The 20,457-nt window shown below is 41.1% G+C and overlaps 2 protein-coding genes across 9 annotated transcripts in view; one reads left to right on the top strand and one right to left on the bottom strand.

Moving 5' to 3' along the window:
- tmem63c (transmembrane protein 63C) overlaps positions 1–11,131 on the top strand; it is a 32,626-nt gene extending 21,495 nt beyond the window's left edge. For all 5 annotated transcript variants that reach the window (XM_051389834.1, XM_051389818.1, XM_051389851.1 and 2 more), the window contains exons 7-23: positions 427–478; positions 595–703; positions 1,208–1,281; positions 1,428–1,508; positions 1,583–1,703; positions 1,909–2,042; positions 2,217–2,339; positions 3,413–3,566; positions 3,661–3,767; positions 4,423–4,509; positions 4,629–4,694; positions 4,801–4,963; positions 5,074–5,179; positions 5,956–6,123; positions 6,245–6,357; positions 6,446–6,520; positions 7,513–11,131. In XM_051389834.1, coding sequence (XP_051245794.1) covers positions 427–478; positions 595–703; positions 1,208–1,281; positions 1,428–1,508; positions 1,583–1,703; positions 1,909–2,042; positions 2,217–2,339; positions 3,413–3,566; positions 3,661–3,767; positions 4,423–4,509; positions 4,629–4,694; positions 4,801–4,963; positions 5,074–5,179; positions 5,956–6,123; positions 6,245–6,357; positions 6,446–6,520; positions 7,513–7,743 — 1,964 coding nt within the window. In that variant the 3' untranslated portion in view covers positions 7,744–11,131. The remainder of the gene's footprint in view (positions 1–426; positions 479–594; positions 704–1,207; positions 1,282–1,427; positions 1,509–1,582; positions 1,704–1,908; positions 2,043–2,216; positions 2,340–3,412; positions 3,567–3,660; positions 3,768–4,422; positions 4,510–4,628; positions 4,695–4,800; positions 4,964–5,073; positions 5,180–5,955; positions 6,124–6,244; positions 6,358–6,445; positions 6,521–7,512) is intronic.
- Positions 11,132–14,841: 3,710 nt separating this feature from the next.
- On the bottom strand, positions 14,842–20,455 carry ngb (neuroglobin). 4 transcript variants are annotated; one of them, XM_051391285.1, is made up of 5 exons: positions 18,038–20,455; positions 17,804–17,959; positions 17,264–17,372; positions 17,047–17,166; positions 14,842–16,927 (listed from the first exon to the last, which is right to left on the bottom strand). In XM_051391285.1, the coding sequence occupies exons 2-5, from the start codon at positions 17,899–17,901 to the stop codon at positions 16,775–16,777; spliced, it is 480 nt and encodes a 159-aa protein (XP_051247245.1). In that variant the 5' UTR covers positions 17,902–17,959; positions 18,038–20,455; the 3' UTR covers positions 14,842–16,774. The 4 variants fall into 4 exon arrangements, with proteins under 4 accessions (XP_051247245.1, XP_051247255.1, XP_051247263.1 ...); XM_051391295.1 differs by having other exon boundaries at positions 18,168–20,455; XM_051391303.1 differs by having other exon boundaries at positions 17,804–17,912; positions 18,168–20,455.
- Positions 20,456–20,457: the final 2 nt, after the last annotated feature.

Below are 20,457 nucleotides of genomic sequence, written 5' to 3'. Positions count from 1 at the left end.
TTGTAGGAAGTGTTGAGTAAGCCATTCCATAACAGGATGAAGGCAGGAGCCATTTTGGGGTCTACGAGGAGTTGGGCTGTCCACAGAAACGTTGTTATTGCTGCTGGCTGTCATCTTATGGACTAGTGTGTCACCCTAGTCATTAAATAAACCAACACCCATTGACAGGCTGCCATGGCAACAGCAAACAAAGGGTGCCCAAATTAAAACAGCGGAGTTACTAGGCATGACTGCAATGTTTGAATTTTGTGTGAAATTTCATTGAGATGAGAGAGATTTCATTAAATTGGATGGAAAACGTTTTCTCTGAATAGTGACATTGCTTCATTGTTGCCTTAACCTCCAGACAAAAGAGGAGGGGTTTTCCTTTAAGTCATTTAGAAATAAAAATGTCTCGCTATCTGTCATGTTTCATTATTTCTACAGGAGACAGCCCGGAAAACTTTGGAAGAACAACACTGGCTAATGTTAGCGCAAAGTAAGTCTAACACTTAAATAAATGACATCAAATCTCATGAAACAGTGCAGAATTGTGAAAAAACCCTGAACAATCTGTATTCGTTTGAATAACACTGGTGTTTTTGTGGCTCGCAGGGACAGCTTTCTGTGGCTCCACAGCATCTTTGCTCTGGTCTACTTCATCATCACGTTGCTGTGTATGGCTCACCACTCGCTGCGGCTGGAGTACAGGGAGGATGAGAAGGTCTGTCACCAGCACATCATACTGTTTAAACATCAAGGCTTGGCCATGACTCCTCTGCATAAACATCCATCTTATCTAGTCAATTTCTCTAGCTTAGTGTGTTAGTATTCCAGCATTCGTTAGTTAGCAATCAGAAGGTACAAAAAAGTCACATTCTGCTGTGATGGTTGCATTAGATGAAAAGTCTATGCTTCACCAAAGTAATTTCAATTCATCCTGGGGGGAACATGAATGTGAAACCTGTTAACCCACACATCATGGTAATCCATCCAGTAGTTGTAGAGACATTTCATTTTGAGCCACAGGTGTCAACCTGCCAATGGTGCTGGATGAAAATTCAAAGGATTATGTGGGATTCATCATCTGGGGGACAATGAATGTGTGTACCAACTTTGTCTATGTAGTTGTTGAGACCAAAGTGGACCAACAGACCGGCAGTGCCATCCCTAGAGCCACACTGCTTCAGTGCATGACTACTCATGGTGGTTGCATTATGTGTTGCAGGTAGCAAGGACACTGATGATTACCTCCATACCAAGAGAGATCTCGGACCCAGACCTCATCACCAAACACTTCCAGTACAGCACGTTTTCTTCTCTATTTCATTACTTAGTCAAGTTCCATCCTTTCCTTATGTTTGATTCGTGTCATTTTCTGCAAACACATATACATGCACAATCCCATCACCTTCATTCTGATTAACTCCTTTTACTCTTTTCACCAGTGAGGCCTACCCCAGCTGTACTGTCACTGATATCCGCTTCTGCTTTGATGTCCACAAACTGATGAGGCTGGACTTAGAGAGGTACAGGACAGATCAGAGCAACACAGTTTGTGACAAGTGTGAGGTTCTTGTCTGAGGATGCTGTGTTTTTGCAGGCGCAAGGCAATGAAGGGCAGGTTGTATTTTGCCACAAAGGCCCAAAAGGATGGGAAGATTGTGATCAAGACCCATCCGTGTGCTCAGATATTCTGCTGCGACATCTGTGGCTTTGAAAAGGTAATTTTTGTCATTAGTGCTGTAGTAGATTAGTAAATGACTTGCAGCATAGTTGTGTTGCACAGAAAGTATGTAACCACTGGATGGCACTGCAATACAAAAGTAGGTACATACAGCAGCAAGATATCTTGCCACTGTAAATCTGGGAATCTCTCTGAGAGTTAAAGATGCAGTGAGTAAGGTGTGCTCTAACTTTTTTCTGCAGGTGGATGCAGAACAGTACTACAGCGAGTTAGAAGAAAAGCGGACGGACGAGTTTAATGCTGAGAAGAACCGAATCACCATGAAGAGGCTGGGCATCGCCTTTGTGACTTTCCGTGATGAGAGAATGACTGCTGTGTGAGTAAACAACAGGATGACACCGAGGTTTATGTCTGCCAGGTCCTCTCATCACGTAAACCCTGTCACGACAGGGAGCAACCATAAAATCCATTGAGGGGCATAAAAGCAGCCGTTACTTAGTGCTGATGCAGATGTCTGCACCACTTTTGTACATCTTGTTTTGTTTTCCAGCATTGTGAAGGACTACAGTCGCGTGCGCTGCCGCCGCAGACCCCAGCAGTCCAGCATCACCACTGTGGTGCAGTCACACAAATGGGGGGTCAGCTACGCACCTGCTCCCAGTGACATCATCTGGTCAGTGCTGACATTACTGACTCACATAATTTTGTTTTTTTTTGGTGCTTCCCAATACTCATCCTTATTTTATTATCCTGTGCATGGCTGCAGGGAGCTGTAACCTATCCCAGCATGCACTGGACGAGAAGCATGGTACACAGACAGCCATTCACACTCACATTCACACCTACAGTACAAGCAGTTTATTAACCTGCATGTCTTTGGACTGTGGGAGAAAACCAGAGGACTAGGAGGCAACCCATGCAGACACATATTTTGAGTGTAATATCCAGTTTTATATGTCTCATGCATCATTTAGACACTTTTCCCTGTAATTATCCTGACATATTTGGTATCTTTGAAACCTCTGGATTGTGACTTGACTTTAAACCAAAGTTCTGCGGGCTGTAATAATACTTGTTGATGCAACATTAAGTTGTAATGATGGACCTCAAAGAGCCCATTTATTTAGACAAGAGGTATACATTATGCAAATTATGCACCTTGGCTTTGTCAGACTATCTGCTTTAGTATTACTATTCCTATTTCTTCTTTCACTGAGCTCTTCTTTAGAAATTTGCATTTAAGATGCACAAGTGTGTTGTTGCTCGTGTGTAGGAGAGCTCAAACACCATTTAAAGCTCATTCCCTGTCCATGATTGGATTAGCTATAATGCATGTTTCTTATCTTGGAAAGCAAATGCAGCAGCTCCAGCAAGATTATGTAACAAATCAGTGATGCATATGTATGGGAGATTTAACCAAAGAGATGGTAGCACTCACTGTTTGATGATTGGTTGCAGTGTTTGTGTGCAAAAGTGTTTTTGCATTAACTAGACGACTGGAGCAGGTACTTCTGTTCCTTCATTAAAACTGAGCATTGAAGTGTGCTGTTCCCCAACCTGCTCTCCAGTCCAGTGCAGTGGAAACACGCTCACCAACTCACACACAAAGTGGTGACTGAGCTGGCTATTTCAGGCTTATGTCAATACATACAGTATGGAAGCATCAGGGGAGAGTAGTGTATTAACTGTCCTGTCTGTCCTGCTGGATGGCTGTGAATTGACGCTCATTATTTCTCCCGTCACCAGGGAAAACCTGTCAGTGTGTGGATCTCGCTGGTGGCTCCGCTGTGTCCTCCTCAACATCCTCCTCTTTCTGCTGCTCTTCTTCCTCACCACTCCCGCCATTATCGTCAACACGATGGACAAGTTCAACGTCACAAGGCCTGTGGAGACTCTGCGGGTCAGAATTTGAGATCCAGCTGAACCGTGTGACCGTAACGCTACATTTTAACCCTCTTTGGTGTCACTAATAATAATTTTGCTGTCTAATCCAGAGCCCAGTCATTACCCAGTTCTTCCCAACCCTCCTGCTGTGGGCGTTTTCGGTGCTCCTGCCCTTCATCGTCTACTACTCAGCCTTCTTTGAGTCCCACTGGACCAGGTACTCACCAGCCATCGGCCACCACTCTCGTCTCTCTTCTGAAATGGAAATGCCTGTCCTTTGCTTCTTCAGATGGACCCTTCATGTGTAGCTGCCTGTCTTCCACTCAACTCTCAGCATTTCTTTTTTTTTTTTTCATCTCAATTATTTTTTTTTTCTCCTTCACCCTGTTGCTCTTTTTACTCTCTCCCCTCTCTCCCTCCTTCTCTCTGTCACTCTCCCTGCACTGTTATTCTGGGCAGGTTGTCATAGAGATCTCCATGTGAGGATAATGATATGCACAGTAGTCACCATGCGCACAGGAGCAGCACATGGTGACTAGCGGGAGGAGGAGCAGAACAACTGTGCATAAGGAGACAACCTCACGGAGCACCTATGAGCACCCTTTCTTTACATAACCACCCCCACAAACGTGTTGTGCAGGCGTGATGTGCGAAGGACGGAATGCAAATCAACTGTTTACTGGAGTGAAAAGTGTAGTTTGTGCTAATGAACCCAGCAGTCCTGTAAATGTAGAGTCAGCTGACTCTGCATTGCATTATTTCACACTATGAAATGATTATGTTGAAGGGAGCTGTGTGCATAGGGTTTATAACTTAATATGCATTGCATAATGATGTTCTTGCGATCCTTTGTTATTTGCTTAATGTCTCAGGTCTGGTGAGAACCAAGTAACGATGCACAAGTGTTTTTTACTGCTGGTCTTCATGGTCATCCTCCTGCCCTCACTTGGTCTGTCCAGGTACACCAACAGCAGTTCTTCACACTTAAAACAAACATATAACTTTTTTTTCTTTTCTTTTGGTTTCACTTTTACTTTTTTGCTTAGTACACCCTTTTTATGTTTTATTCTTTCTGTAGTCTGGACCTGTTCTTCACATGGCTCTTTGATGTCAATTTCCTGGATGAGAAGGATGTCAAATTCCAGTGAGAATACTCTTTTTGTTGAAATAAAATGAACCTTGAGTATTATGGTGCCTGAAAAGACATTTGAGTTGCAGCACTCACAGGTTTAATTCTTTTCTTGTTGCAGGTGCGTGTTTCTTCCTGACAACGGTGCATTCTTTGTAAACTATGTGATTACATCCAGTCTAATTGGCACATCTATGGAGCTGCTTCGCATCCCAGCACTGACTGTGTATGCCCTCCGCCTCTGCTTTGCAAAGTCCCAGGCTGAGCGCATTCATGTCAAACGGGTTAGCGGAGCCTTTCATGTTTATCTCAGTGTTTTCATGTTAGGTTCATTGCAGTTGATTTGGCTCTGTTTCATTTGTAAATATTACTGTCTTTGTGTTTTTATCTGCAGAGTCAGGCCTATGAGTTCCAGTTTGGCCTAGAGTACGCCTGGACCATGTGTATCTTTGCAGTCAGTATGACCTACAGCATCACATGTCCCATTATTACACCCTTTGGTGAGCAACATACAGTGACCCTCCTTTATCCTCATCTACCTCTTCCTTCTGTCCACCTTCTGTCTTTCTCCTCCATCCCATCATCTTCCCTCTTAGTCTTGTGTGTGTGTGTGTTTGTGTGTGTGCGTGCGTGTGCATGTCGTCTCTTCTCATACCGTGACCTCACTCTCCTCTACTGCCTGCCAGTCCAATGCAGACTGTGTGAATTTGCTGCTGTAGTCCCAGACACCCAGACACAGTGAGTTGCGAGCCAGACGCCCACTCTGCTCCTGTCTCTGCCCAGAGCTCAACAAGCTTCTATTTACTTCTTGCAGTCAAATCTTCAGTCCGGACGGGCCCTTTCGCGCATAATAACCTGCTGTTTCTTGCATTTTACCTGTGTTGCTTTCTGCCAATTGGCATTTTAGTCATACAAACATTTTTCAGAGGCAAACAATCTAATTGGTTGAGTTAAACCTCAAAGAAGCAACACAGGATTTTATTTACCTGCCAAACCTGGAGGGCAAAATATTAATTTGAAAAATAAACTGAAATTGCTTGTTTATTTTCTTTTTTTAAGCAGGCCACACTGTAACCAGGTCACACTAATTTAATGCACATTGATCATTACATAAAATGTATATATTCAGCGTTTGAGACCCTTAAGCTTTACTGTATGTGCTTTACACCAATTACCCTTCATTTTTCAGAATGCTTTAGTGTTTTAGATGTTTGAATGTTTTCATGCTGTAGGTACTCATCAGTCAGTGCTTGTGTGTTTTCTTGTGCCCCTCTAGGTCTGCTGTATCTGATCCTGAAACACATGGTTGACCGCTACAATATCTACTATGCATACGTTCCCACCAAACTCAACCAGCGGATACACAGAGCAGCCATCAACCAGGTCACCGTGGCTCCCATCCTCTGCATGTTCTGGCTGCTCTTCTTCTCCATGCTCAGATTAGGTACATTATCACTTCCATTTCTATCCTGTTACATTTTCTGCAACCATCATTGTATTGTGACTATACATTGTGTATACACTGTGACACTATAATTTCTTGCAATCTCTCCTTACTGACACAGGTCTAGTGCATCCCATCACCCTCTTCACCTTAGTGTCCCTCCTCTCCTCTATTGCCTTTTCCCTCTTCCGCTTGTGCCTTAGGAAGCAACAAGATAAGTCAACAAGCTACCAGGTCAGCTTCACCATACCTCACTGAGATAAGGTTCAGTTAAAGATGCACTAATATTGAATGAATAGTATGTATTTTCTTTTTGTTTCAGATGTCAGATCAGCCAGCAGAGGGGACATTCACTGATTCAGACAGGAGTACTGTAACATCCACTACTGCCTCCAGTGTACAGTATCCCATTTTTCTCATCTTAGCCTAACAACATACCATTAAAACACATCTTAGAGGAAAGGTCTATCTTTGCATGTTTTCCTCTATTATTAAAAATAACATATACCTTTCACGATTACCAAACATTTTACAAATAATTTTTTCTCTGTAATGTTTTCTACGTTTCTAGCAGCCGCAACTTCCAGAGACTTGAAACTTGACAAATCAAGCTCTGTTTTATTTGTGTTAAAGCAACACTAGGTATTGTTCCTAAAGGAGTTTTCCAGGCTAGTGCATTTACTGTAAGTGCTGGTGCAAGCTCTGGCTTCTGAGATTTGAGATTCAGCTGCTGACCAGTATTGCATTCATGAGCAGTGCTGTCAAAGAATATAACCCAGAAGACAAATAATAAATGGGTATCAACACCACAATAACAGATAATGGTATGCCGAGGAAAATGGTTGGAAATAAGTAATAATAAATTAATTGTCCCCAAAAAATAATTTTAAAAAGTATAAGTATATAAGTATATGTGATGTGTAATAAGTGGGTTAGCAAAACAACCAGTATGCAGTGTGTAGTATAACTTGGTACATTTACAGTACTGTAGTTAAGTGCAGTTTTAAAGTTTTATTTAGTATTAGGATATTTGTAATATACCAGCCAACAAAAGTAAAATTAGACAAACCCTTAGCAACTATAACTTTAAAATGATACACATCAAAGCATAAATAATAGCTAATAATCCAATAATATTAAATTATTATTAAATTAGTATAATGGATACATTTCCTGCAATATATATAATTGTTTTTGCCCTTTACTTTACTGGATCCTGGATATGAACACAAATTATTAATTTGTTAAGATCTTAACTTGTATATTAACTTCTTAAGTGCAGGGTGGGGAATAACACCATCATTTAAAATCCATAATTTCACTCCCCATGAACTGAGTGATTTGCTGTGTCACATAAACGTAAACTATACGTTGATCTTCCTCCCTCAGCTGTTTGTGGCGTCCGTGCTGCTGGAGCCAGAACTGGCTTTGACTCCTATGCCCTCCCCGGCCCACCACGGCTACGGCGCCATGGCCAGCTCCCAGAGTTCAAGCCACGGCCCAGGGGAGGAAGAGGAGTGCGAGGAAGACCACGCACAGACCCATGAGACTGAGCTCCAAGACCCCCCAGACCCCTACTGCTCCAGCCCACTCATGGACAGCCCTGTGAGCTACCAGTAACACCAAATCTCCCAAGCTGATTCCACGTGTCCTTCACCTGGAGAACACAGATTGCTAAATGCCGCAATGCAGCATTTTTGCCACTGACCTCAGACTCCAACTTAGCTGCCTCAGACCCTGAAACTTGGCTTGTTAGACTGGACAAGGAACCAGAAGACAAAAGAAGAATACAGGAGCAGTCTATAAATGTATAAATGTATAGACAACAGTTTAACAAAATATCTCCTGAACCTGTCATATGGAAAGAAGCATCCATCTCAACAGAAAAAACATCCACCCTAAATGTACAGATCACTTTAGTTAAACTATTGGATGCTCCAGGACAGGGATTCCATCTTCTTCTATGGCTTCATTTGCAAGTTAAAAAGGTTAAAAGTAATGAAAGTGACTGGGGTGGAATTGCCTTTGGGTTGCTGTCAGAGATTCTCTGTCCATGCTGTGCCACTTGGACATGAGTGGAGGTGAAAGTTCCCATCAGAGTGGGTGGTGTGAGCAGGCTCGCCCCGGCAGACTGACAGAGTGGTCTGGGCACGGGTGATATCTGGTTCCTCGGCAGTAGAGCTCAGGGAGGCTGAGGGTGAGGGCAGCTAGTTGTGAAGCCATCTGCAGTGAGAGAGCAGACAGACGGAGGGCCGAATGTAACTCAGAGATGTACTGTAATATATGTACACTCTCTCCAAGGAGGCACAAGCAGCTTGACTGTACCTGAAGCTTGTTGTAACTATTATCAATTTAGGGTTGCTATTTTTGCTACAGTATTTTTGGTGTCATTGATATTGTGCTTTGGGTTGGGGCAGGGGGCTACTGGAGATTGGTTAAGGATTAGCAGAGCTGTCCCATCTTCATCAGAGTATTCCCTTATAATGCTGTTTTGACTGTGTATGTGATGCAACTTTTATTTTTATTTGAAAGGAATAGTTCAACATTTTGCACACACTAATAAATCCCTTTCTTGCCAAGAGTTGGATAAGAAGATTGATACCACTCATGTCTGTACAGTAAATATGGACTACATCCTGCAGCCATTGTTAATTCTAACCTAAGCTAACCAGCTGCTGGCAGTAGCTTTATATTTAGATACAGTATGTGCCTGGTATCAGTCTTCTCATCTAGCTCTTACCTAGAAAGCAAATACGTTTATTTAGTAAGTATTATTATTAGTAATGTGAGCTATAGGGTGATTAAAAGCACATCCTGGAATTATAACATTTTGAAAATATGCCATGGATTCTACTTTCTCCCATTGTAAGACAATATGAAAATCTCTATAAGAATTTATTCATTTAGCTAATTATGTGAAAAACTGAAAGTAACTACGACCTGTGTTACTACTTGAGCAATTATATTTAGTTTTTTGGTTGTAAAATTCTCAAAAGAAAAAGAAACTATAATAATTTACCATAATGGCTCAAAATAATTTATTTGTATTTATGTGTTCAGTGTTGCTCAAATATTTCTGTGCAAAAAGTTTTGTTGTGTGTATGTTAATACAAATAGGCTACAAACACTAAAATCCAAGCACCACTATATACTCCACCATGATTTCAGTTGCATTACCCTATTCGTTGTGACACTCCACTGCATGTCCTACTGTATGTTGTAAAAATGAGGTATGCATTCATATCCTGATCCTTAAGGTCAAGTGTGACACGTGCTAATGTCATTGGTTTACAGTCAGTCTGTATGTTTGCAAGTTTTGTATTTTGGGGATATTTTTATTTCTTCATGATGGGATGAAAGTTTTTCCCATGAAACTGAATGTAAACTGATTGTTGTTCATTATTCATGTTTCTTGCTGTGCCTTGAACAAACACTCCCTTTCGTGTGACAATCCAGCATGGCCTGAAATATGCTGCATGGACTGAAAACTGAAGAGCAGAAAAACAACCAAGAGATTAAAAACATAATAACAACAAACACAGAAACAATCCAGAGTAGTTTTGAATTTTCATTCAGCAGTTGACAAGCAGTGAGCTCATTCTACCAAGATATTGACTGAACAATCTCCATTCTACCACTTACTTATTACCACTTACTGGAGCTTTCATCCTCATCATATGGTCTTCAACAACCAATTAGTTTGTTCGGTTGTCATGCATCTGTACATGTTCAAACTCTTTACTCTATGCTGTACACTTTTAGGACTTTAGTCCACTCAAGGTCCACTTACTTGCTTTTTCTGTAGCTTTAAAGAATAAGCTAAAACAGTCAACGTGTACAGCAACATGGACATGGAGTTAGAAGGTTTGAACATCTACAGATCAGTGACAACTGAGTAAACTTCCCCTGCTGATGAAGATCATGTGATATGGACGAAAGGTCTGGAACGAGCAAGTAAGCAGACCTTGAGTAGTGATTTTCTTTTTCTTGTGTGTCTTTACGTCACAGCAGTTCTGTCGTTTTTTTATAGATGTTTTGTGTCGTGGCCTCGTTGGTGCCTTGCTGTTGAGTTCAGTCAATATCTCTTCATTTCGTAGCTGCTGTATTCTTTACTGCTGTACTTCATATGATGCCAGTGTCATTTCCTTGTCTATGATTTGTCTTTATGTGATTTTAATTTCAAAATGTAGGATTAACAGTGGCAGCACTGTTGCTCCTACAGTAAATCTTCTTAGAGTGAATTTTAGTCCGTTTTGTGTTCTGTATGAGGTTTATTATAATTTGAATCATGTAAAATCATTGGCCTGTGATATGAATTTGAAAAAAAAAGACTTTTAGCCGTACTTTTATAAAACTGATGGTATATTATTGCATAAAGTGAAATGTATTTGCTCCATTTTACGAGGAATCTAATTCTAGTTCCTCATGCTGTATAAAACAGATGAAAGCTGGCAGCAGAGATGAAGTGGTCATTGCAGTGAATCATGAAGTAACATCTATTTGGAAAAAAAACAAACATCAAAGACCATCTCAAAGTTTCTGTCTCTGAACTGCCAACATGTCCTGTGGGTTTCTCTTGCAGAAGCTTGTTTCACAGATCATTAAACTTACTTTCCTTTGAAAAATACAAAATAAAACTTATTAGGGTATTCTTAGCTCTAATGGCCATGCAAGGAAGGATTGTCCATTTTCATGCTTAACTGGTTTTATTGTATCCTGTCACGTCTGTTCATATACTGTTGGCTTGGCCATCCAAAGTCTATTTGGATATATTAGCTTTCCAGACATGTTCAGCCTGGTATCACCATTTGCTATTGGTTATGAAATGTGTGTATCATCTTTATTTCATATGTGAGCAGCCTGCTGTAAATGTCGGTTGTTATATCTCCAAGAGGGTTGAGGGTAAAGGACAGACTACATTTGAGATTGATCTGTCAGGCTAATGAGTTTTCATCTGTCAAAAGTAAAGTGCTGTGATCTGAAATTAAAATTAATTCAGCTCAATCCACTCATATTGTGCCATGAACTCCTTATTGTTCTGCTCTGCTGTGGTCTATGATGAAGGGTTTTTGAAAGGCAGTGAGTGGGCTCATGTGGGCTACGTAGTGCAAGAGTGAATTTTCACAGGATGTCTTCAGGAAATGTGCAATGAATACTTTGCATACAATACTGTTTTATGACTGATGTTAAAGGAATAGTTTGAAATTATGGGAAATATGCCTATTTGTTGCCTTGCTGGGAGTTAGATGAGAAGATTGATACCATTCTTGTGGCTGTACGTTGAATATGAAGCTTCCACCTGCAGCCAGTTAGCTTAGCTTAGCACAAAGACAGGAAACAGGGAAACAGCAAACCTCACACAGTGCAAAGGTAACAAAATTTGCCCACCACCATCTCTAAGCTGACTAATTAACAGGTTTTTGGTTTCTTTTCCCCTTACAAACTGTAAGTAAATTACATTTTATGTTATTGTGCGGAATAAAGAAGTAAGATATAACAAGTTCATTTATTTAATTTTCTTCGAGGTGCTGGAAGGTGGATTTTTTAAACCTTTGGACAGAGCCAGGCTAATTGTTTACTTGTTATTTCCAGGCCTTGTGCTAAGCTAAGCTAACCAGCTGCTGGTTTTAGCTTCATATTTACCATACAGTTATGACAGTGGTATCAATATTTTTATTTAACTCTCTGCAATAAAGAAGAAAAGCATAATTTCTAAACTATTCCATTAAATTCTGACAAAGCGCACTACTGATGACAGCGATTCCTTTGAACAGACCATCTCTGCAAAGACAATCACAGACCAGATATCCTCATTTAATAGAGCTGGGGGAGAGGCACCTAATGATTGCAGGTGCATGTTAGTTTAATGTTTGAAGCAGTGGGACTGCATACAAACTAGCCTCGGGACAGGCTTCTGTAAATACTACAGGCCTCATTTGTCCCTCAAACCACATCTGAGGGTGGATGGGGCAATTCATTGTATGAGCATCTGCTTTTATCCAAACCACATTGGAAAGTGGTTGCACCAAAGTGCCAATGGTACATGCTATTCCAGCAAAGTGGTGCACAAGTATGCTGTTTTAATTTTCTTAGAAACTTCTCACACTGACTGGATGGATGTCATCTTTCTGCAGTGAACAGAGGGTCTGTAAGAAAAAAACAAGATAACATGCCTGCCATTATAGACAGTCCTTTTTCGTTGCTAAGAGTTACGAAAGAAGAAAGAAAAGTCCCTGACATTTCCCATGTCACCCGTGGCAACTGCTGAGAGCATGCTTCTCGGTGAAAGGTGAATTCCTCTGGGTGCGTGGCCCACCGCTCGCCTTTCCCCTGCCCAGATGCTTAGAATAGAAAATGTTTGCCTCCTGCAGCAAACATATTGTCACTCCCTTATGGCATAGTTTCAGCATGCAAATGAAGCTTAATAAGATGGTGTTGTTTAGTATTTACATAATATTGTGGCTCAAAGTAGTGGCAATTTTGAACTTTTTATCTCCCCTGGACTGTATTATTCTCTTTCAAGAAACTTGAAGACGAAAGTTCACAAGAAAGTGAATCCTTGACATTGGAAATGTCAGTTTACAAAACAATATTACTGCATGGTTCATTTAGTACTTTTATCAACTTCGTAGAAAATGTTCTAACCTTATTAAATCAAAAAAGTCTTAAGTACAACTTTCCTTCCCCATTATATCTACAGAAAAGGTGTCAAGCAGTGTTATCTAATGCAGTACATCAGGTGTTTTTAGGACATATGTCCATGGTTTCTGCATCATATTTTTGGACTACCAGCTGAACAAGAGAATAACCATAGGAAATTAATTAAAGGATAAGACCGGCAATAATTTGTATTTTGTCAGCTGTCACCAAATTACATGAAAAGACCCCATAAATTGTTCCTAATTAACAACTATTGTAGCCAAAGCCAAGTAGCCAAAAGCTGGTATATCTTATTTCCCTGTGCCACAAAGCTCCATTAGGGTCCAAAAACTATTAAAAACGTTAGCGCAGCAGCAGCTTCAGTCCTGTGCCCGATTACTACAGTTAAACAAATGGAAGAAAATACACTTGTAGTGTAGAAATACGATTTGTGTCGCATTTGTGGGCGTGTAGCGTGAATAAAACACGAGCTGTTACGCAGCCTGTGTTGACAGCTGTATAGATTAAAATAGAGTTCTATCTTTTCTGACGACTGATAAACATGGGTGAATCACCTCCTGTCAACAAGCTGTAAGACACCAAACATGTATTAATCCGCAACTGAAAGCAGTCCCAAAAAATTCACAATATATACTGATTTGAGATGCACTTAGAAACCAGTGGTTTTTTAAGGGAAATTAAAGAGCCTATTTTTAATGAACTAAATATTGAGAGTTTTTCATGGAATTTGTCGACAATCAGAACATGAATAACACCAGTCTTATCCTCTAACTGGTTGTACTTCATGTTAAAAGTAACTGTATTGCCGTTTCTGACAGACAGCTCATGCCCCATCGTGGTTGTTGCTTGGAAGGCTTGTGCCGTAGACTCCAGGTCCTAGAGAGCAATCAGAGCGAACCTTATTAGCCCGAGCCTGCACGCGTAGTCACTGTCCACTCCTCCCCACACTATGATTTAGGATGAGTGAGTGATTGAGCAATGCCTTGCTTTCCTCCTTCATGGAAAACAAATGCACACACAAACACAAACACACACACACACACACACACACACACATACGACTCTGGACCATCACTTAACAGTTGCCATGACAACGTTCAATACCCCTTCATTCCAAAACACATTGCAGACTTTCTAAAAATAATGTGTTGTCTTTTCTCGCAGACTCCTCTCCAGACGACGGCCTTCAGAGCAAATCCTCGTACAGTACAAGGTGAGACTGTAGAGGTATAGGGACTGATTAATGATAAATTACCTCGAGGGAAATAAACACCTACTGTATTTTAGTCAGTAGCTTTGTGAATTTCTGCTGCAATCTAATTATTGGTTGGTGACCTGAGAGACAGTCGGGTCAGAGTCTCCATGAAGCCCAGTGGCTAGACGGCTCTGGCTCTGTGTTGTTCCGGAGTCTGAAGCGAGACACGGAGCATGGAGCCAACATAAATACAGCAGACTCTCAGTGGGACAGAGAGAGTGAGGATACTGTTGGGAGTGCGGAGAGACAGATTAAGGCCATGTCAGCCACTGCTCCAACAGTAGAACAGACAGCCAGCTCATGGATGTGACTTTTACAATGATACAACCAAATTGTATATCTGGGAGAAATGAGCCTTGTGTATTCCGATACTCATTACAACGACCATCTCCACATCTCTCGTAACTATGGCTTCACCTATAGGACACACGCATATTGAAGCACATGCAAACTACCTTTAAAGGATATTACTTGTTTTTTTGGGAGGAAAACAAAAACAAAACGGTCCACATTGCAAAGAAGAAGAGAAGAATGTCAAATTTGTGAAATTCTGTAAACAATCTTGATGTGACATTGTGCAGTTGCATGAGTAAGTGGGCTGATGTGCCTGAAGTCGCCCTCATCTCCGTAGCCAAGAGCGATGAGCCATTCAGCGCTTGGATCTTATGTAACACTAGGGGATGGGCTGTCAGTGGGAAGGAAATCAAGCATCGTGTGATTGATTTCAAACGCAGACCATTGTTGTAACCATCATCAGTCTGTGACAAACAATCTGAGAGCGAGAGGAAAACACACTGACCTCGTTTAGCAGTAAAATATCCACAGAAGATCACTTTATTTAGTCTCAAGTAAGCACACAACATTTTTTTTTTAAGTATAGGATGGAATCCAGTTTACAAAGAGTGCGTGCTTGCATTAACTCTAATAATAATGTGCGTTTTTGGTTGAAGGATAACTAGGTGAAGTCATCGCTGTTCGGTAGCAGCTGATAATGATGAGGTAGACAGTGACACACCCAATATGTACATAGCTGGATGTTAATGGGATAACATGCCAGTTGTCAGTCATGCCTGCTAAAAAGACTTAATGCCACGTAATTGAAAACAGAGACATGGAGAACAACAACCTGCATAGGGTTGTGTACTAAGAAAAAATCACTACAAATACACCACCTACACAGTCAGTTACTAGACATTACACCTGTGGGTTCAATAGAAAACGCTTTTATAATATTCTCAAAGGATTGCACATTTAGAAGTTAATAATATTTGTATTACTTTGATTAAATGAAGAAAATCAATCTTTAACTACACATACACATTTCAGAATATAAAAATAAACTTTATAAATGTAAACTCAGACTAAAGCAATAATAACCACATATCAGCAGCTTGGATTTACAGTTGTATGGTGTTATTATCTAATACTTGGCGCACTGTTGCTAAGTTACTTGGCATCATGACCATGAATGTAAATAACAGCTGAGGATGATACATACAGTGTTATGGCAGAAATAATAATACACACATATTGGACAGTGTCAGCACACAGTATCTTTGTATTATTCGTTTCAATTAATAAATTAAAAAGGAAATCAATTAAGTTTGTCTTTGTTTCATAATCCAAAAACACATATTAGCTTCCAGCTACACGTCCATGTGCTCTGTGCTGGAGAAACACAGGCCACCCTACTTATCTTCACCTCTACAGCTGAGGTAATACTACGTTTGTAGCCACAACAACACAGTTAATAAGCATTACTGAAATAAGCAACTACAGTACAACAAAACTACTTAACACTAAAAATGACTGGAAACTGATAGACCAAGGAACAAAGATGTTAAAATTCCTCCAAGATGCCCTTTTAGTTTTAAACTCTAAAAATGTCACATAACAGTCTATTGGTTAGAGTTTAACAGTCAGCTGAAGCCTATTGAAATACTCACAACCTCTACTGAGGAGAGCATCACACACCATGTCAAGAAAGGTGCACGTGGACGTTAACAGTCATAGATCTCTGAAGAAAGCTATCAGAGAGTATAACAGTTCTTGTCAGTATCTCTTGAATATAACTGTTAACAGTTGCTTTGCTTATCATCAATAAGTTAAATGTTGGATAACAAAGTCACACACAAAATGATGTGTAATATCAATAGAAAACAGTAATGATTATGATTAAGGTGATAGGATTTTCTTCTGTAAAATCACATTGCTTTGTCCCAAAACTTTTAACATGTTTTGTAATTTATCACTGTGTTCCAGTTAGATAGAGAGCTGCCCATGCTGGCCACAGTAACCATTACAGTTTGAGTAGTGTGTGATGCCTAATATAATATCTAGTGTTTCACAATTGTGCAACTCTTTTAAGATACATCACAAAGACCACTACAGTCACTGTTATCATTTGAGTAGATATATAAAAGCCGTTATATACAAAGAGACTCAACAGATGTTGCTTTTTCTCAGTGTGAGGCGCTCAGATTACATGTCCAGACTTAGAAGAACTTAAGCAGGCTGGCTCAGATCCTCACAGCTGTACAGCAGCAATGCCTGGTAGCTAAACATCCACAGCAAAGAAAATAAACTCTGCGATTGGTCGATCCAATTGTAAAGTGTAACCACACCATACATTTGCTACGCTATGCGACCCCACTCACAGAGCAAATGTACAGCATTCCATGGCAACCACGTCGAGTGATTTGACAGCATCTGCTAAGCAGCTCCCCGCTGTGCACCTCAGTCAGCCTTGTCCTCGCCGTTTTTGGCCCACCCTCGGCTCATGGCTGCTACCACAATGCTGTACATGTTGAGCCAGGCTTGACGCAGCGGCGCCGTGTATGCCTGACCCAGACTGCACTGCAGCATGTAGAGAAGGGACTCACCCACCATCTGAAGAAGTCCAAAACAAACAAGAACACAAACACAGAGCAAAAAAAAACATATTTTTCACAGATCATTCACTTGTGAAATTGCTTTTTAAGAGTTGTACTAAGAAATATTCCCCCTACAGCAAATGACTGTGTGTTGACTCCCACTGCCTGATGCTTCCTCCCGAGGTTGAGCAGAAAGTCCTCCAAGGAGTGAAGGTCATCCAGGTGGCTGACTGCTGCGTCGATCACAAGCATCACCTGGGATCACGTGCAAATACACACACAGAGAGTATCCGCAACTGTGCACGGCACAAACTGTATACTTGTAGTGGTCAGTGCGGTGAACGGAGCTCACCTTGGTGACATGTTCCAGGAACTCAGGGCTGGAGAGGCAGTCTTGTGTGGAGCCACAGTTTGTACTGTAGTGGAAAAGACTGAGGAGCGCAGGGTCCAGCTCAAACAGTCTACCACAGACAAATACCACACTGTTCTATAGGTGTATACACACGGCACGGGTTGCCCAATATCCACACAGACACAAAATCAATCTGTAAATCATACATCTACAAATCTCTCCTGCTAGTCTCTGCTTTAGTGGCAGCTGTCTCAAAGTAAATTGTGGATTATTGCAGTCTGTCGCCAAGCAACAAGTCAAGCTTCCGGTCCCTGCATGGTGAAAGTGTGCAGCGAAAGATCTAGCTTGATTCTCTCTCCACATGTGATACATATTCTAACACCACAGCTGTTAAGTAACACAAAAAACAAGCAAGATCCTATTACAAAGGTTATATTAGAATCCATGTTAATAAACTGCACGTTTACAATGTTTTCTTCTTTCACAAATCACTTTACTGTCTAATTCAATTTGAATCATGCCAATGGTGTAAAACATTACCTGGAAAACATGACGACACCATGAGGAACTTTGTTCTTGCCCAGGCTCTCCCAGCTGCCTCGTATCAGCTCCTTGTCTTTCCCTGACAGCTTCTCCATCCTCCCTCAGGCTGTAAACACGAGACAAGTTCTTCTAGAGGGGAAACACACAACTCCTCTACAGGACGAGAAGGCTTAGTTTGAGGAAAGCCATAATATTCAACTTAATCCACAGACCAAACTTCTGCGAACCCACCTGGAAAACAAAGTGGAGCATCAACTGAGCGCAACACAGCTGATCTGTTAGAAGTGCTTCAGATGTAAAGAGGGGGACACGGCTGCAGGAGATATGATTCTCAGGCTAGAGATGCACAAACATACTGTACCTTCTGACTGTAGGTCAGTCTTCTCTCTGAACTTCTTCTGGTGCAGCCGGGCTGAGGGGTCTGTCTGTGTGTGTATGTGTGTCTGTGTGTGTGTGTGTGTGTGTGTGTGTGTGTGTGTGTGTGTGTGTGTGTGTGAGAGAGAGAGAGTGTTTGTGTGTACGCAGGCAGCAGCCTTGCCTGACACTCTGGTGCACTTGCTCTCTCTTTTCCCCGGCCCACGGTGCAGTCAGGGAGACAAGTTCTGCCACGCTCTTATCTGTCACACTGGCTGCTATCTCTCTCTCCCCTTCCCGTTTGCCTCTTGATATGCTCTCTCTCCAGCACTGGGGATATTATTCATGCCACTGAAGGAGAAAAAGAGGGATCTCTCTCTTCTGCTCCAGAGAGGCTGCAGCGAGCCACAGCTCCTCCTGCAGGTGAACCGAGGACTAAAACATACGGAGACTATACATGCATACACAACATACACTATACTTAACAAAAACACATGGCCTTTGCACTTCATAATCAAGAGAATAAAAAAAATTAACAATTATAAAAGAGAGAAAAGGAAAAACAGAAAATACAACATAAGCATTTCATACAGTGCCATTGCTGCAATTGTGCTCAGTAAAAACAGGTTTGAACCCAACAGCAAGACAAACAAGTACAATTAAAAGTTTACTCAACGTCGAAAATGTAAAAAACATGCATGCAGGAGAGATGAAGCCAATGTATCCAATAGGCTGGAGAGCAGGAGTCCATAAGGCAGACAGAGGTCGTTACAGGCAAAAGGCAGAGAAAATGGTTTGGAAATTGAGGCAGACGGGGGAATAAATGGAACTGGCCGGTAAATATGTTACTGGTCTGATAGGAAAGTGGGAACAGGTGTGCAGGTGGGTAAGGGAAATGGCCGCAAAACAGGGGTCATTGCGGGGCAGGTGGGACTTTCAGGCTCTTAAATGACGGAACAGTTAGTACATGGCAGGAGAAAAAATGCAGACGAGGAAAATGTGAGACTAGGAACTCGCTGACATTGTGACAGTGAAGTCCATTTGAGGCCTATATCATCTATTCTAGGGTGTGTCCTCAACTGCCTACATTTGCAACCCTTGCATTTACAGAATTAAATGTGTGGGAATTTTTATATCGTTCAGCGGCTGGAATAATAAAAGACCTGAACGCACCACCTTGGTGAAATTATATTGTTCATCTGCAAAGTAGAGCCACTCCTCAAACAGTGTGATCATAACATTCGGTGCCCAAGTGCACAGCCTTTCATTAATCTAAATGAGATGTGTTTGTTCCCTTTCTCAGCTTCCACACACATTCGAGGAAGCACTACAGTTTGTTTAAAGACATGTCACAGGCGCCTGCTCCCTCATGCATTTCACAGGATGCAGGTTCTCATTCGGATATTATCTAACAGGTTGAGAGAGATTGGTTTTGTTTTCAGCCGTGCACCGGGGAATCAGAGGTGCACAGCGCTCTCCTGAGGGACTACAAAGCAGAGTGGGGAGGGATACACGGTTCCCATGACAACCTGACAGGATGGAGCCCTTGAAGCTTTGTCATGTGATGTTTGAGATCTCAAGAAAAGGACTATTTATTACATCTATTAGTACTACGTAATAACAGTTTTGCTTTCTGACTTTTGTTATCTTTTTAATTATGCACAATTAATCATATTCTTATTTTAGTATTTTAAAATGTAGGGATGCACATTAGTGTGGAAGCAGAAATGTGTAATGTAATTGTATGTAAGACATCAAACTCTTATCTACATGTTACATTTCAAATTTCAATAGTTGTGACCTTAAGAAGAATTTGAATGATTTCTTGATCTGAACTCATGCAAACATTGCCTTCAATAGCTTCAATACGCAACACAGTGGCCTGCAAGAGGTACACACATGGTATATATGAACTTGTCTCCATGATTACATTTTGATTATGATTATATACATATTTAGACATTCCCATGTGGCTTGTAAGTAAAAATGATCTCTCAAATTCCTGGCAGTCAGCTGTATAAGCACAAGTGTACAAGCGTATTTGATGTGGGTCTATGGGCTTGGAGCAGACCACTAAACTGGTCTCTGTGAACTGTTTATTTAGGTGGCAGTGTGGCTGAGGAAACAACTGGGAACTTTAACCCAAACATCTGAGAAAGACCCATGTCAGACGCTTGGTGTCCTTATGGGAACTGCTAAATAAAAAAATATAAAAGTACTTGATTCTTTAACTCAGCTAAAGAAAATTACAACTAAGAGCAGTCAAAGATACAATATCTCACTGTAAAAGCATATAT

Source organism: Dicentrarchus labrax, unplaced genomic scaffold, assembly GCF_905237075.1.
Source record: "Dicentrarchus labrax unplaced genomic scaffold, dlabrax2021, whole genome shotgun sequence".
NCBI classification, from domain to species: Eukaryota; Metazoa; Chordata; class Actinopteri; family Moronidae; genus Dicentrarchus; species Dicentrarchus labrax.
This window is presented reverse-complemented; position numbering and strand designations above follow the sequence as displayed.